This window comes from Pleuronectes platessa, chromosome 18, assembly GCF_947347685.1.
Source record: "Pleuronectes platessa chromosome 18, fPlePla1.1, whole genome shotgun sequence".
Classification (NCBI taxonomy): Eukaryota; Metazoa; Chordata; class Actinopteri; order Pleuronectiformes; family Pleuronectidae; genus Pleuronectes; species Pleuronectes platessa.
The window spans coordinates 12,410,551-12,427,779 of record NC_070643.1 but is presented as its reverse complement, the minus strand read 5'-3'; the positions used below and the strand labels follow the sequence as shown (position 1 = coordinate 12,427,779).

The 17,229-nt window shown below is 43.7% G+C and overlaps 1 protein-coding gene across 1 annotated transcript in view; it reads left to right on the top strand.

Moving 5' to 3' along the window:
• The window catches only part of ctnnal1 (catenin (cadherin-associated protein), alpha-like 1), a 46,628-nt gene that overhangs the window by 15,253 nt on the left and 14,146 nt on the right, over positions 1–17,229 (top strand). Inside the window, exons 2-4 of the mRNA XM_053446970.1 lie at positions 11,418–11,607; positions 14,927–15,114; positions 16,281–16,400. Of these exons, the coding sequence (XP_053302945.1) occupies positions 11,418–11,607; positions 14,927–15,114; positions 16,281–16,400 (498 nt within the window). The remainder of the gene's footprint in view (positions 1–11,417; positions 11,608–14,926; positions 15,115–16,280; positions 16,401–17,229) is intronic.

The following is a 17,229-nucleotide window of genomic DNA, read 5'->3' as shown; positions in this document are numbered from 1 at the left end:
ACTGATAGCTCTGTAGCAATGGTCCGGTTTCAAGAGAGCCTACAGTGCACCGGCTCACCAGGTCAGCAGGGTCCTATAATGCATCTTTTATTTAAACGATTAATACTTCCACTCTGATAGGAAGCGCGGTTTCCATGCACACAGGAGCCAAACATTTAAATGAAAGCACACTAAGGGCACAAGTAATAAAAGATTAATGTTTTAATAAAGATGGATTTGATTTAGCTTGTCAGAGTTTGTCATACATTAAACTACAGCTGGCTCAGCTCTGAGTGACTCTGGAGAGCTCAGAACACGCAGTGGGCCCACTTATGACTTGATAGATTTCCCATTATTTTTCGACAGCCACGATTGAGTACCAGGTATACACAGCCTGTTCTGTTTCCCTTTTAGCTTCCACTTCCTGAGTGGAAACACTAACCCTGCTATGGCACATGAATGGTAAGCTGGTCCGCTACGAAGCCCCGGAGATGAATACTTCTCTTCATGTGAAACAATCGCAAAAATGTAATCTGGAAACCCTGGGCCATGTTTCCATCCCTTCTGTTTGAAAATCCGCCTCTGAGAGTTTCCAAAGAGGCTGTGAACACTTGAACCATGGCAAAGCACCAAGGCTCGATGCCAAGCCGCAATACCAGGCAATAAGTGGGATTATATTTGTCGTTTATTTGACAGTGAATGGTCCTTTGGAAAATATGAGCTGAGTTTATTGGTTTGTCGACCGTGTGCCAACCTTACAATCTATCTTGTTGTGGTGTTTCTGCTTCTGTGCATTACAATAGTAAAAAGAGCAGATCCAATATCCATCTGCTCTGGAGCCAACTGCCCTTCCCTATCTTAGCAAGTCGCAAAACAATCCCTGGAGTCCTCGAAAGGGATTTAAAATAAAATTGTTTTTAAATTATGACTCACTGTAGATGGTATCATTCATAAACTGTTCATATAAATCTACTTTTGTCATAATTGTGAAGTCTGAGCCAAAGAGAATTGGAGCAAGTCTCCACTGTCAGCATTAAGAATATGTTGATTGATGTGCTCATTGTTAAATTGGTTTTAGTGCTTTGTCCAGAAAAACAAATCTGCATTTTCCAATATATTCAAGGGGGCTCCCTGGTTAGTAAGCAAATCTCGCCAAGCTTGAATTCGTTAGACACACACACAACAAAAAAATGATGATGCACACTGCAGCATTACTTGCTGTGGCGCGACAGAGGCAGTGGGAAAAATAGCATTTGACATGTTGCTGCGCTTTGTGTCATGCGAGGAGCCCGGAGCAAACCATTTCAGTGGACTACGCAGGGGTTAGATGCCACCTCAGCGTAAACGGGACAGCCACGGTCACCTGTGGAGATGGGACTGCAAAGAGAACAGATACAACGGTTTAGTTTGCAAATTGTGTTATTCCTCTGACCATGAAAATGCAAAGTGAGAGCCGCTCAAGTCCCAGGCCGGGAACAGAACAGGGATTAAACACGTTGCTCAGGCTGTCTTCAGAGGGAGTTATGGCTGGGTTTTCGATTTTTGGTTTGCCACTGAAATGTATCCAGTATTTTTTAAAAGTGCCAGAGATTGAATCAGCCTGGTTTGATCGTTCCTCAGTCTTGTTTACTTAGTGGTTTAATCCCAAAATCAGGAACAAAGGCTAATTTTAGACTTTGACTCACAAACTGTCCACACTCACTTCTTCTCTGCATTTGGTCCTCGCGTCCACACCCAAATGGCTTTTGAAGTCACTTAGGGGTCCTTCCAAAGTGCAGATTTCCAAAAATTTCAGATTTTCACGTAAACATACATGTACAACGAGGTAAACGATGACATCACGGCTTATATCATGCATTGCCCAGTGTTGCTTTGTTTAATGAGCATGTGCCAGAAACAACTAAAACAATGGCGGCGATGAACCAGTTTCTCTACGATTGGCCAGAGCTACATGGTCTGATTTAAAGTTTACAGCTAGATTTAGCATCTGCTACAAATTAGCATTAAAAAATATCTGCCTCGCCCAATAAAGCGTTCTTCTCTGGTATTTGACGGATCATTGATGTAGACTTTATTGCCACCTACTGGCTTGGCATGTCTGTTTGTGCGTTTGTTGTCGTTTTCGTGTTCCCATCAGGGAACCAAGATATTTTGTACAGCGAACGTCATGTGGAGGGATTTTTTATTTTTTTTTAAGGGTGTGGAAAATATTGGTTCCAAATATATCTGCAGTAGTGTAGACAAGGCCTAAGTACATTTTTTTTTTTTGATCTCTTGCCTGTGCTCAATAGTTTAGAATTTTGAAAATCTTTAATACAGCAGTCACATACTTCAGTCAATGCTTAAAGCACAGAGAAGATGTTAGAGCTTAATGCTGTCTGGAGCATGCACCTCATACCCCCGGGGTATATGCTTCCCCAGGTAGAATGGCGGGGGGGCAGGTGAACAGCTGAGACGGCCAGAGGGAGTTTGACCCAGCAGTCACGTTGTGTTGAGGGCTCTCCAACTCTCCTCTCCTTGGTCGACCCCTCCCTGACTTTCCCTTTGTCTCCCTCTGTCTGTTTCTCTCTGTCTCCCTCCCACCTACTTTTCAGAGAGTTACGTTTGCAAGGAGGAATGAAAAGAGGTATTGTGCTCTGTTGAATGCAATCTGTCTGTGTGTGTGTGTGTGTGTGTGTGTGTGAGTGGCTGTCTTTTCTCTACCCTAGCACTGTGTAACTATGCAGACACCAAGGCCTTGGCATGCCACAGTTGTCAGAGGGCCAAGTAGCTTGTTTTAACCAGCTTTATATTTACCTACATTTTCAAATGTCAGCCTCCAACCTCCCATGCAACACACAATGAGCATGTTTCTAAAATACTCATTGGTATAATAAAGAGGTAAAAAGGTTCTTAGGAGTTAAAAGTCTCAATTCCAAAAGTAGGCGGTGGAATGTTTCCTATTAAAACACCACTGTATTAATACTTTGCCTCATAGTCGTGGCTTAGCATAATGTTTTGGAACAGAGCCCAGGACCACAACACTGTGTCTGCTAACATACTAGCAGGGCACACGTGTGGTCTCTCTCTCTCTCTCCAGCACGCAAGTGGAGGAAGTAGTGATTGTTTATACTGAGAACAAGGACATATTTCATCATGCCCCCAACATGAGGGCCTAAAAAAAGAAGGCTTCTTTTGTTTAAAGCAGGATTCATCTTTGAATGAAAACATCAATCTTTCTCCAAACTTTGTATTTAAATGCATTGTTCTGGCACTAGTATCAAAATATTTCTAACACAACACAGCCGAGTCCGTCACGGGTCCATTTTTGCAGACCTTCACCTGCAGAGCCCCGGACCGGACTCTACCTGTTACCCGCAATTCTCTCCAAGTCGAATCAAGACCGTTAGCATATGTCCCGCGGCCCAACCCGTCACCCGTGAATACACACGCACACTACACAGTCACTCACATGTGATGGGCTATGACCTCCTTGTCCTCCAGTTGTGTCCTTGGAAAGCACCTGTGCTCCTTCAGCTGTTAATGTGTTTCCCCAACAATGACCTCCTGAGCTTCGGACTATCAAAAGCGAATCCACCTTTGGAAATGATTGTTTTATTGTGAACCATTTTGATGTCTGATGTCAGAAGTGTTAGTTATTTCAGCAGAATTGAAGGGGTCAACGTGTCAGAGGCTTTTTACTCATGAATTTATATGAACATTTTCATCTGACTTTTTCGAGGTTACCCACAGAAACTGACTCGTAATTGTTACACAAGTTATCATTGTGCCGCTCATTGATTGTTATTCCACTGTTATTTCTTTCACCTCTTTGTAAAAGGCCTTGACTGTGCATCTGTAAGAAACTCTGTATCTGTCATTCAGATTCTCCCGTCCCAATTGAGTAGATATATAGCAACCTAGTTATTATTCCTCTGTGATAACCTTCCTCTCCGGTGTATGACTGGGATTGAACCTGCCTGTCCACAATATTCAAATGTGATCGCTGATCGCTGAGCCAAAGCTCATCGAAGGCCAAACAGTGCCCTTTCCCAACGAGGTACAATCTGGTTTAACATCCATACGCGTGCATCTGCTTATAGCCGGTTTATTGTTCAGGTTGTCTTTACAGTCTTCTAGCCCCTCTCTCTGTTTGTCTGTGTGTGTCCGTGAGCCCAAGAGCCTGCTTTGCACCCCCCCCCCACCCCCCCACTTCGCTCTGTCTACCTCTATCAGTGTCCTCCTGCCCTTCTGTCTCACTGGCTGCACGTCTGTTGGCGTACATGAGCGAGTGGGCTAAGGTTTGTGTCATGTGCTCGTCTCCTGATCTGTGTTACCACATTCCGCCCTCCGTCCCACCCGCACAATGTTTATTGTGTCTGTAGAGACTACGATCATTAAAACGGATAAAAAATGCTATATATATAACAATAGCTTGACACTTATTTGCTCCCCTGCGTAGAGTTAGATAAGAAAATGTCACGAGGATGCAGGAAAGATTTATTAACTAACATGCAGGTGAGCCTTCAAGCAATTTAAAATGTGAATAATTCATTACAACAGGCAATGGTATCTTTTAATGATTTATTAAACGTAATGATATTCAATTATTTGTTGAAATAATAAACTTTGCAGCTCTGGCGTGGTAATGAGTTCAGTTTTGCCGTACTTTGTGGGGATTATAAATCATGTAAGAACTAATAATAATAGGATTTTGTGCTTATCCCACCCGACTCAGTGGGACAAAAAACACGAGTTTAACCTAACATGTTACCATTGAAAGCAATTATAGTGAATTGATCAAATTAATGCTGCAATAATTGTGGCAAAGAAGAGAAAAAAAGTAGCGTTCTCATGCAACAGCAAAGTTCAATGAAAGGCCTGGATGGAAAGTACATGGAGATGCTTCCCTTCAGGCATAAATACACAAGAATGCAGATCTGTTTGTTGGCTCCGCTGCATGGCCGCCAGCTTGCCTGTCAGTTGGCCTCTTCCCACATCCATCACCTGCTCTGTGTGTTGTGCCCCTCTCCCCCCTCTGCCTCTTTTCTTTGGAAATCAGTTGCTATTATCCTACCCATCCTGTGGCTGTATAGGCACTCACCGGTTCAACCATCCCTTTCTCTGGAATTATCTGCCTTGCCGCGTAAAACCATCTGCGTTCAATCAGTTCACAGCGGCAACTACTACCGCTGCCAAATCAATGCACTCTCCACCTTTGTCCGTGGGAAATTAGCTGTTTGTGTGTGTGTGGGTGGGTGGGTAAGTTAGTGTACGCATGCAGGAAAGAGGGAGATTAGTTTGATGCAGCTTTTAAATTGTAGGACTTTGGGCTCCTATCAGTATTTTGCGGAGCCTTTGCAGGACCCAGGGCCCTCAGTTAGATTTGGTGCTTTCTCCTTACAACAAGCAAAGTCTCTCTGCACCGATAAGACTCACTTTCTCTATCACTTTACATCCTTCTGTCGTTCTGTCTTCTCTCCCCACACACACTTACCACACTCTGCTCAGCTGTACTGTCTTAGAGACAAACTCAAATCATTTAGTGCACAGAGAAAACTTCAAGAAGAGAGGTGGCTGAAGGCCGAAGACGGAAGCCACTAGGGAGGGAAAAAGAGGGATGACACCAGATACACAGTGAGAAAGAAACAAGACGGGACAAGCTGATGTTCCTTTTCTCCTCATCCTTCTGTACCTGCTCTCCTCCGTACTCCCTCATATCTCTTTTCATCCCCTGGCTTCCCGTCTCGAGTCTGGCCGTTGAACGGTACCGCATCAAGCACCCGTCTGCTCAAGCCAATTCATAAGGAATTTTCTCTCCCATTAAAGTGCATGTTCAGTGCTACTTTCATCCCTTTTTTTCTCCTCCTGGTCCCCAAGCCAACAGCCAGCCGCATCTCGCCTTACATCAATAAAGGCCAAATAGAAACTCTGCTTTTTCAAGGGCACCACAGTTCAGACACTCTGCAAGACAAAAATAATGTCTGGAAACCTCCCGGAGTAACACGCCACGGAGAAGACAAACATTCAGATTAACTTTCTACCTCGCTGTAACAATGATCCCATACTGCTGATGGACTGGAATGAGATTCCCGTTGTTTTAACCAAGTGATCCCTGTGCTGCAGAATGTGTGCAATTAAAACGACAGTGTGAGATGCAAGGAAACAGGAGGCTCGTAGAGTTACTGGGGATATACTGGAGAATACGCATAATTATTGTAAGTAATAATTATAGCAAGTAAAAATGTTAAACCTCCCTTTTTTGTTTTGATCTGCCTTGTAGCTGTTTCTCCACACTATCCAATTATTTCCTGCCCCATACACAAAACATTTATTCAAACACATTCATACAGCAGCACTGCAGCAATGTAAATGCTTAAGTCCACACACACACACACACACACACACAAACACACGCCTAAAAAGACAGAAATGAGCTGTGCTGTCACGATAGATGGATGGTTTACATGGAAATCCTTGTTGCTGCCTTGTAATGGATGAATGATGAGTTCCTTTGGTTGTGTTCTGTTTCTAATCTAAAATATTGATTCAGCAGACCAAGTAATGCTTAAAAAGAAGAAGAGTGAGATATAAATTAGACAAATAAGCAAGGCCAACATTAATTCGCCAACCAAGCATTTACCGTGCTGAATGTTTACTACTTGTGTTAAATAGAAGCCCCCTCTGGCCTCAAGGATGAGCTTATCACACTCACTTGTATACATCTCTGGCCTCGTTAAGATCTGAACAAATGAACGGCACAAATTTGCCATTGGAATGTACATGAAAAGAAATTAATACAGGCAGAAAGAAATTGACTGATAATGGCAAACTTTCTCCCAGCATTGCCATTCAGTGACACTCAATCAGTAGCCATGGGAGGCAGCCACAAATGTTTCCAGCTTTTGTTTCCCTGCTGATTTATAGTCGGTCACTGTGTCCTTGAGGTGTTCGTGTAGATTTCCTGCTCCCCAATGGGTGGGCTCTGTTAGTGTATTGTGTGGCTCAGTGTGGGCTGTTGATGTGGTTTTTATGGTATTGTGATCGTCCTCCTAATTATGGAGAACAAAGAGATGAGAGGTGAATGGTTTGGTCGACTGGTTGGGGGGAGAAGGTAACAAAAAGGAGAGGGAAGGCAGAGCAGCTCTGAGAGACTCATCCACTGTGAAGGAGCAGGGTTTTCCTCTCAATCATGTCAGATCATGTGATAATTTTTTCAAAGCAGTAAACGACAAATAGGCCACTTAACAATAATATACTGCCATGTTTATTCCCGCAATGCCTCCGGCATTCATCACACTAGAAAGCACATTAAATCGTTTCTGGGTCCAGGTCGAGGGCATAAAGTTTTATTGAGGTGGTGGAAGCATTCAGCTTGAGGTGACAAACCAGTTGGAGGCCGACTTTGCATCCAAGCAACATTTGTGCTCGTTTCACGGATTTCATGTCACATATAAATCCTCTGTGGCTTCTGGAGGCTCTGAGCTGGTTGCTGTCCGGCTGGTAATGCTCATTGGCATTCAACCACTGCCGGTGTGCACCAGAGCACAGCAGCATGTTATGGAGGAGAGGGGTTTGTTGAACAGAGAGAATGAGTAAACTGCAGCAAAATATTAGAAAATCTACAGTAAAGCTGGGAATTTAAACTCTTTGGACTTTGTGTCCGAATAGAAGAAGTGAAACTGAAAGTTGGCAGCCTGGTTTCCACAATCAGTGATTCAAAATGTCTTGTTTCAAATATTATTCCCTACTTTTTATTTTGTCTTTCATATTTCCATGTGATTATGATGTGTATTTTACACGTTAGTTACCTACTTTTATTTACTTTCGCTGTTTCTTACCCGTTAAGTGTTTTTGAGCATAGAAAAAGCTTTATATACATAACAAATTTATTGTTATTGTTATCATTGTTACTTAGGCAAACTTCTTGAATAGTTTTTGTTGTGTTGACTGCATTAAACATATGTGAAGTTTGGCCTTTTTTTGCTTTTATTGTTTTCACGTAGACAAAGTGTAGATTCAGTAAATCATTGATAACCCAAACATTCCTTTACGGTACTAGTGGTCAAACTCCAGATGTAACTTTTTTTAATAAAAAAAGGGGTTTGTAGAAAAAGGCATTAAAAATTCTTATATTTTGGTTAAAACTTAACTTAAAATCTGTGATTCACTGACAACTGTAGAATGAATGTGCAGTTTCCATTGTGTCTTTATAATGAGGCTGACACAAGTTCCGTTGATACACACAAACACAAAGTCCTGTGTCATGCGATGGCACTGTATCAATATTATGTGCTCTCCACCCTGCCATGTTCCTGTTTGCACAGCCCAGTGAATGTTCCCACCCACTGAACTCTCATGAAGGAAATCCCAGCCAGTGGTTATTCTCTGACCCCCCTCTCTCTCTCGCTCTCGCTCTCGCTCTCTCTCTGTTTATCTTTCACAGACACACTGTCTTAAACGTGTTAAACTAACCTCAGCCTCCTCAGCTGTTGCAGTGTAGGAGTCTTCTTCACACAGGAAGACGTGTAATTAGGTTTTCTGCTGGTGTCACTTTTGACCCTCTTCTGTTTCCCTCTTGTCCACTCGTCACTTTCTCTTCCTCTTTTCCTCTTGACGTCCGCTTCAGAGGTGCTGGTGTGTGTAGAACTACGCTAACTACACACGGACACACACTTAACAGGCAATCCCCCCCACACACACACACACTCTTACAATATTATTGTTATTCTCTCACTCGCTCATTCATTCTCTCTCTATCACACACACACAAACACACAAATGTAACAACGTCTCGACTATAGTGTTTCTCGTACTCAAACACCATTACAACCAATTTGACCAGATTTTAAAAGGGAGCTGATGCTTATATTAGAGTGTAAAAACATGAATGTATAATTTATACATATTTCAGTCAGGACCACTTTTGTCAAAACAACTTAATTTCCCTCTGCATAAGGTACGTTTGATGGAATGTCTCTGTTCTGACCTCACTGCCCTTCCACTTGCATATACGTGGAAAGCCTGAAAGCCTTAGACTCTCCGTCTTACCATTTGCCTACATGGAAAGATTAAGACCGAGAGCGCGGCAGCAAGACCCCCGAAGGGAACAGAACAATGACAACAGAAATGAAACTGAATAACTCAAACGCAGCATGAAAAAGGGTGGAGCTGGGTTGCAAAATGGCTTACAGAGGATAAAATAAATGAGGAGCCTTGTCTGAGTTTTGCCTGAAAGTGTGGAAGGGAGTCAGCTGAGCCATCACCTGATGTGGGCTGGCTTCAAGATCAGCTGCATCTCAGACACTGTTCCTAACATTGATTGACACCAGACTCTATTTACCCAGAGTTTTTCATCACAATAAACGTACAATACAAATACAATTTTAAATGGTTTAAATAACCTTTGGGAGTTTTGCTGCGGTTTGCTGTGTAACCATACACCTGACACTTTGCAGTCCATTTGTGACTTGGGGTTGAATCTTGTTTCACAGCGCCCTCATCCCTTCTGTTCGACCACATAATGTCCAATCAGCCGGCGCTTGTCTTCTCTGAGCAGTATCCTCCTCCTCTATGGGGATGAGTCGGTGAAAAAGAGCGAGCTGGCAGGAAGGGAAGCTTAATTCGGAGATAATAAAGACGGAGCGAAACATTAAGTGATGAGTGACGGAGCAAAAGAATGAGCACTTTCAGGTCATCATGGTGCTGCGGCAGAACAATAGTCTGCCGGAGAAAGGAGAGCAGGAAAAAACCTTTCTAACTTATTTCAGTGCATTAGAGAAAACTGTAGTCATAGTAAGAGGGAGACAACATTTCACTGTCAAAAAAAATATTTTGCAGAATTATTATAATAGGCTTTTTTGTTCAAGGCAAGGCAATCTAGAGACACTTGATGAAACTGTTGGTGAGGCGGGTGTACAGTTTTAATGTGGTTAATGTCTTAAGAAGTTGGAGGACTAATTCAAGCTTTTTTTAACAACATACATTTATCTCAAGACACTTTACTTTGAGAAAACCCAACAGTTCCCACAATGAGCAAGCACTGGGTAACAGTGGGGAGGAAAAACTCCCCTTTACCAGGATTAAACCTCGCACGCAGGGTGGGCGACACTGCCTCCACCAGTTAGGTTGAAAGGAGAGAAATGGGGGAGAGAGGAGAGTGAGGATAAGGAGACAGGGGGAGCTGTGTAAATGCTCTTTTTAAACCCAGTCAAACTGGTTGATAATAATAGCGATACTAAAAAGTAGTGGTGTGATCAATAATAACAGAAACAAAGATAAAAACACTCAAATATAATCATTTTCAGGCAGCCATCTGAAGCCCACAGCTGTAAAACAATCTGCCGCTGTCCCAGATACACACACACACACCCACACACACACACACATACACACACACGCACAAAGAGGCCAAATCAATAAATAATAGATGATAATTGGCTCATCCATACATAATTGATACTCTCAATTACCACTAAGCAGCCCCACCTGAGTGTGTTTCTGTATACACGGCGGTGGACTCTCACATAAACAGTAAGTCACACATGACAGGAATGACTTCTCCCATCTGCTGCGTCTCTCGCTGGTCTTCCACATGATGTTTCAGAAATATATTGTGTGAGTGATGTTGGGTGGCGGTCTGTGTTGGGGACGTGCTCTCTCTCTCTCTTTCTGCCACACTGCAGGTTACTCACATGCTCTACATCTCCCTAAATGTTATCTCCACCTGTCGCTGCACTGGCAGGAAACCCTTCTCTTCTTCAGATAAGCAAATGGAGTGCACGCTCCAGACTCACCGTGCTTCCTTATCAGGGATGTTCTTTAGAGGCATAACAGCATATTTTCAATGTTGTACAAGGAGTCATGATTTTAGTTTGGCAACTAGGCAACTGTCATTTGTTTATCTTGCCTCCAGGCTCAGAGCAATCAATGGAAACATGAGTTAACCACACAGCAGAGAATACCAGAGATGCTTCTTACTCCCTGTGGGAAATTCTAACCGAGCCAATGAGAACCAATCAATTGTTTGTCAAACAAAAATTGCCAAACATTGTCTGGTTCCAGCATCATAAATATGTGGATCTGCTCTTTTCATGTTATTGTGAACTGAATATCATTATTTTATTTGGGTTGTTTCATGCAGAAAAAATCGAATTAAAGCCCCCCAAAAAAGTTTATTAGAAAAATCTTTATAACAGAGCAATATCAAAGTACGCATTTATGTATTGTAGCATTGTTATCAGATTCCATTTTTGAAAACCCACTTTAAAATTTTCAGTGAGCCACATCAGTAAAATACGTTTTTAATTTAGAATTTTCGAAAAAAAGATCAGTGCTGCTGTTTTGTGATTCACTGAGTTTCATTTTTAAAAAGTCCAAACAGTGAGTTTTGAGTTCTTTTCCTCGAACCTAAGTAACACCCTGCTTGCCCCTTTGCTTCTTTTCTCACATTCCTGCAGATCACAACTCTGATCAACCATAAAGACAAGCCAAAGAAGTCTGAGCGCACCCTGGCAGCCATACACAGGGTGGGCCAGGCAGTGAGTGTGGCTGTGGGACGCTTTGTTGCTGTCGGGGAAGCCATCGCCGGAGAGAACCAGGAGCTGAAGGATGAGATGGGTCAGGCCTGCTTCGAGGCGCGCAGAGCAGGTATGTTAATTTGCCTTGATCGCATTACCTACTTGACTTTTTGCTGAACTGCTAGATTTACAACACATTTTAAGGTATTTTCCTGGTGGCTCTTATTTTGTGATTTTTATCCTGCAAAAGTCTGTGAGAGCTCGTCACCCTCAAGGCTTCTTCACACTGCATCCGGAGCGTCTGGGGCTTAATGACGTCCAGAACTTGCCACAGAGGGAATTAAAGCCGGTTGATCACTAGGATTTAAGTTATTGTCCCCTCATCTGTGCTTTTTTTGTTCCGACAAACTGTGACAGTTTCATAAAGCGTGGGACTTGACCTTCAGGCTTCACGGTGTTATCAAATTTGAGCAAACTTCGATTAGTCTGGACAGCCCGGTTGTCAAGCTGTATTACACCAGGGGACCTCGGGAGTGATCTAAAGACATTGTTGTTATTAGGTTGGAAGTACAGGCTGCAAAAAAAGAACACAGCTCCTTCACCCAAGGGTGCCGTGTAGAATGAGGGGAATTAATGCGTCCGCACTGAGTTGGAAAGCACTGCATAATAAATTCTGATAGAAAGGTTCCTGGAGACTTTATGCACCAGGCTTTTGGCAAAATTAAAGGAGCTTTAGTTTTCCTAATATGCGCCGCCTCATATATTGCAGTTGTGTTATGCAAAGAGGGATAAATCCAGGGTAAAAACTGAGCGAGAGAAAGAGGTACAGAGAGTTTCAGGGTGCTGGGAAACAGTGTCAACCAGGGTGATTAAAGAAGAAAGTGTGGTTCACTGTTTCAGGGATGACTGTCAGGTTTTATTGAACCCAAGATGGAGGAGGTGAGGGTTCTGTCAAAAAGGTGTTTCTTTTTTCTGTTCAGATGTCTTTCAAACAAACACTGGAGGCACAGATCGTCACCCGTGTGTCCTCCTGTCCATCTGTACGTTCTTTTTGCAGATCATTGCAACTTGCTCGGGGGGAGAAAACTCTTCTTTATATCTCTGCAAATTAGTTCGTATCAGGCAAAAACAATGACTGCATTTAGCCTTCTCACGAGCAGCCCGGGAAACAATATCACACCGGATAAGAATTTAGACACAACACTGTGATAATAGGTTTGTGTTGTGGGGGAACCAGTTTGTGTAGCAAAGCATTTAATCCGAGCACAGCGCTAATTTGTAAAGACTGCTAAAACCTGGACAAAGAGAGTGCTGATGGGAGGAGGAGGAGAAGGAGGAGGGGAATGGACCGATGAGAAAATGTGCCAGTGTGTGCATATGTCAGGCCAAGTGAGGTAGATGTGTGTTTGTCTGTGTTGCCCACTGTGACTAATTTATTCCACCTCACCTTGAGAGTTCCTCCCACAGTTTTCTCTTGCGATTCTCCCGACAGAAACTGTCTCCTGATTTATTTTCTCAATAACTTTTTTGGTGTCATCTCTGTCCATTTGAAACAAAAATTATGGAGACGTCTTGAGGGATAAAAGAGAATTTTTTTTTTTTTAAAGATTCTTTTAAATCTCCGGGAGAGAGGAGGGCTAGTTAGCGAAGGATTGACATTTTCTCTAATACCTAACTACAGGGAGAGTTTAATCAGGCAGGCTTCGGCCTTGTGCGCCATAATGAATGAAATAAAGGGAGGCTGAGAGCACTAGTTTAATTAGATGCTACCCATCATCAGAGCGGTGCAGAGATCCAATGAGGCAGGTCAGTGAGGGCAATGTGTGTTGGATCTCTGTCTCTTTCACTCAGCCTCGCGGTGTCACTCTCTCATTCGCGTGCTGTCCGTATCACTCTGTTTCTCACTCAGAAAGAGTCACAAGGCCAGGGACGGTGCTCAGGAACTAGATGAATTCATAGCAGATGCAGTATGTGAGTGTTTAGATGCTGATGTACATGTGGATTACAAATTCCGTAAAGATTAAATGTCCTTTAAGGGCTTTAGCAATACATCAGGGATTAGTTTGTCTCGATTAAAGAAATAGTAAAATTCCTCTCACCTGATACATGATTGTCCATTCAGAAGCAAAACAGCTTTTTATAAATGACACAGAGGTCCTGACATTTGGACAATAACTAAGGGACGAGTGGGATTTCCTGTTTTTTATTTAAGGTTATGAAAATCCCTGCACCATATGATTCATACGGGTCGGTGGCGGGTATTGGCCGGGGTTGAGCATGGGTCAGGCCTGTGCCATCCACCCTGCCAGTGTCATGGGGGTGGATGGGTTGTGGGGGGGGGGGGGGGGATGTTGTGCAGCATTCTTTGTGTGCCAGGCCTCTCTGTTTTTAACTGTTTAGCAGAGCTGGCACCGAAAAGCAGCCTGTCGGATGCAATCAGTTCGCCGGCGCTGCTTCTTCTAAAGGACCAGCCAAACCAAACAGACAGCCGGGCTGCCTGACCCGATAGAGACCCATCTCCCCGTCCCCCCCGGCCTTCTGGGCTCTATTCTGAGATTTCTCTCTGGCGCTCTCAACTCCTGACATTCTCCTCTTGATAGGGACTCTTCTTGTGATGGATTTTCAGCCTAAAAAAGGACTTTGCATTCTTCCCCCTTTAGAGGGAAAGTTGGACTTTTCTCCCCTGCATTTGCATATTCCTTATATGTATGAGTTTGCTCAACTGTGTTTGCCAATTGTGTCTGGCATGTTTGTCTAAGTTGTGCCCCCGCCTCTTAAAAACGGCTCACACCACCCAGATAGCATGCCAGCAGTGTTTGGGTCAGGTTTGCATAACTGTCATACCACTGTGCTGAATATAGGACTGTTTCATTCCGTCCAGGACAGTGTGTTCTCCCAGAGGTGAAGAGGGGCAGAATGGAAGAACATTGGGCCAGACTGTATTCGGGAGTCAGAACTATAATAAAGAGCAAAGTTGGAAAAACCTCTTGACCTCCCCATTCTTCCATTTTCTGCCTCCACATCTCAGAGGCAGGAGGCAAAGCAAAGTAGCCTGGAGGTCTCTCTGCCCAGCCACATCCTGCAGCCCTTGCTGAGGCATCCCGAGGCACTCCCAGGCCAGATGAGATATGTAACCTCCAGCATGTTCTGGCTCCGCATCCCCAACTGGGAGAAGACTCGTTCTGAATTGTCTTGTGGTTTAACCAGAATGTCTCAAACCAAAAGTAATCTTCCACTTTTCAAACTGAACTCTTGGTTCTCCCCAAACTGCACCATCTCCCTCTCACCTGCTCACACCTCTTCGTTGATTCAGCAAGCTGAGAAACAAGCCTCTTCTGCAGACTGATCTCATCTGGCTGATTTATCTTTTCTCTCTCTATATACATATAACGCGACCACGAAAACCATTGCTGAGCAGAACTGTATCCTTACCTCAACCCTCTTTGCAGGTGATGCCATCGCCCAGCTGACAGACGTGGGATCGGTGTTGCCGACCCAGTCAGACGGATGTGTCACCGTGTTCAGTGAAAGGACAGGGATGGTGAAGGCTGCACGCTTGCTCCTCTCTTCAGTCACTAAAGTGCTGGTGTTAGCTGATCGCATCGTTATCAAACAGATAATCACGTCACGGAACAAGGTGAGACATGCAAATGTAGGACTGGTGCAGACTTTAAGGATCAGGCATGAATTCTGTTTTTCAAACTAAAGTGATCTCTGCCCACACGAGTGTTCTGGCTCCGTTTCAGCCCATCCGGACTAAATTGCAGTGTTTTCACACTCAAACAGCAGCATTTACAATGTCTCCATTATAGCTGCTCTAAAAATCCAGGGTTGTGTGGACGCCAGGCGTATCCATAGCAGAGATGATGTAGCAGCATGGATGTAGCCCCTGCACACACCTGGTGGTGCACACACGAACCCACACACCTTTGCAAACCCCACTCCCAGTCCTTTATTCCCTAATAGAAAAGCACTGGCTCTTTGAAAGAGCACTCTGGAGGTAATTGAGGGAAACCAGCACATTTAGCAACAACGAAAAAACACAGCCAGAGAACGTCTCTCTCTCTCTCTCTCTCTCTCTCTCTCTCTCTCTCTCTCTCTCTCTCTCTCTCTCTCTCTCTCTCTCCCTCTCTCTCCCCCTCTCCCTCCCTCCACTTCTCTCCCTCTCCATCGTACCTGCGGATGCTCTTAGCCAGACTCTGACTGTGATATGGATGTAGCTGGAGATTGAGCCAAGAATGGAAACAGGGGGCCTAATAATGACTGGTTAGCCTCGTTTGGACAGGCAGTCAGCAGCCCCCCTGTTCTCCATTACTGGCAAATACAATTACATCTCTTCCTCTTCTTTGTCTGGCGTGGAGCTGCTGCGTTAGTGCTGCCAGCTAACTTCTTCCCCAGCAGCTAAATTAGCACCTTCATGGACTGCTATTAACTGAAATGCTGGTTTGGAACGACTAAATCTGCTAGTTTTATTTTTTAGGGTTATCACCTTATCACACCGAGCCTTTAAAGTAACAATATGCAAAAAACGTTTCTCTCCAATATCGGGAGAGGAAACTTTTAATATTTCAAGACAGAATCTAAAAGATAAACTGAACTATATGAATGTATTAGTATAATAAATGTTTTTCTTGGCACTGTCGTAAAGTAAAAGATTCACTCTTGGAATATAAAGAGGTTTATGCCTGTGTTTGGCTGGTTTTACACCTGCTGCTGAAACCCTGCGACATCAGAAAGGACTTGAAGAACACAAACCATATGTCGCCGCTTACCGCACTGCTCTGATCTCCCGGCTCCTCGCAGGTCCTGGTAACCCTTGACCATCTGGAAAGAGTCAGCACCTTCCAGGAATTTGTTCAGATTTTCAGCCAGTTTGGCAACGAGATGGTGGAGTTCGCCCACCTCACCGGAGACAGACAGAACGTGAGTAGCATGTCATGAAAACCCAACTCCTCTGCTTTCCTGGGTCAAGAGGGTCAAAGATGTGTGTGCATGTGGCCTAAATTGGCGAAAAGGCTCCAAGTAGATATGATGTGGTTTATGAACAAACAGTAATTAGTTTATTCATGCAGATGTAAATCATCTAACGAGCAGTAATTTTATGGATATGGCATTCTGCAGGTGCTGGAATTAGACTGTGAAACAGAACTTGAACACTATCAATGTGCAAGCGAACTCAGAACATATCAATAATTCAAGCATCAAATATTGACACTTCCCAGAGAAATCAAACAATGGCGTGACAATGTTTCTCCTCTTGTTTTGCAAAGTTATTTACCCATGTGTTAGTTTTTACAATTCATGTGTCAAAAACCATAAAAAACGTCTCAGGTAGGACTTATACACCTCGAAGATTGTCAACATCACATTTCAATGTAAACACGAGCTGACCTGTGCTTTCAGGGTACCATTTCCTAGGCAGCACATATTCTTTTTAGCGAATTTGCAAAACAAAACTTTTGCCCCTATCTTCAGGAAAACAGTCTTCTAACTTTTTACTGTCGGAGGCCGCTAATCCCACTTTGATGCATACATCCAACCACTGCAGCTAAAGCGCTTTGCCTGCAGAAGCTGATGTAAAGTGCAGCGGCTGCGATATCTAGACAGGGAGGGAGGATCGACCATCCCTCCTTCTGAATTTCATCGGCGCTCCTGTTTTGACACACACATCACGTCTCTTTCCAGCGCTCCACATTGCAGCTAATGCTCTCTCTCGCTCCTCATTTGCCATCCTGTTTTCTTTTTCTGTTTT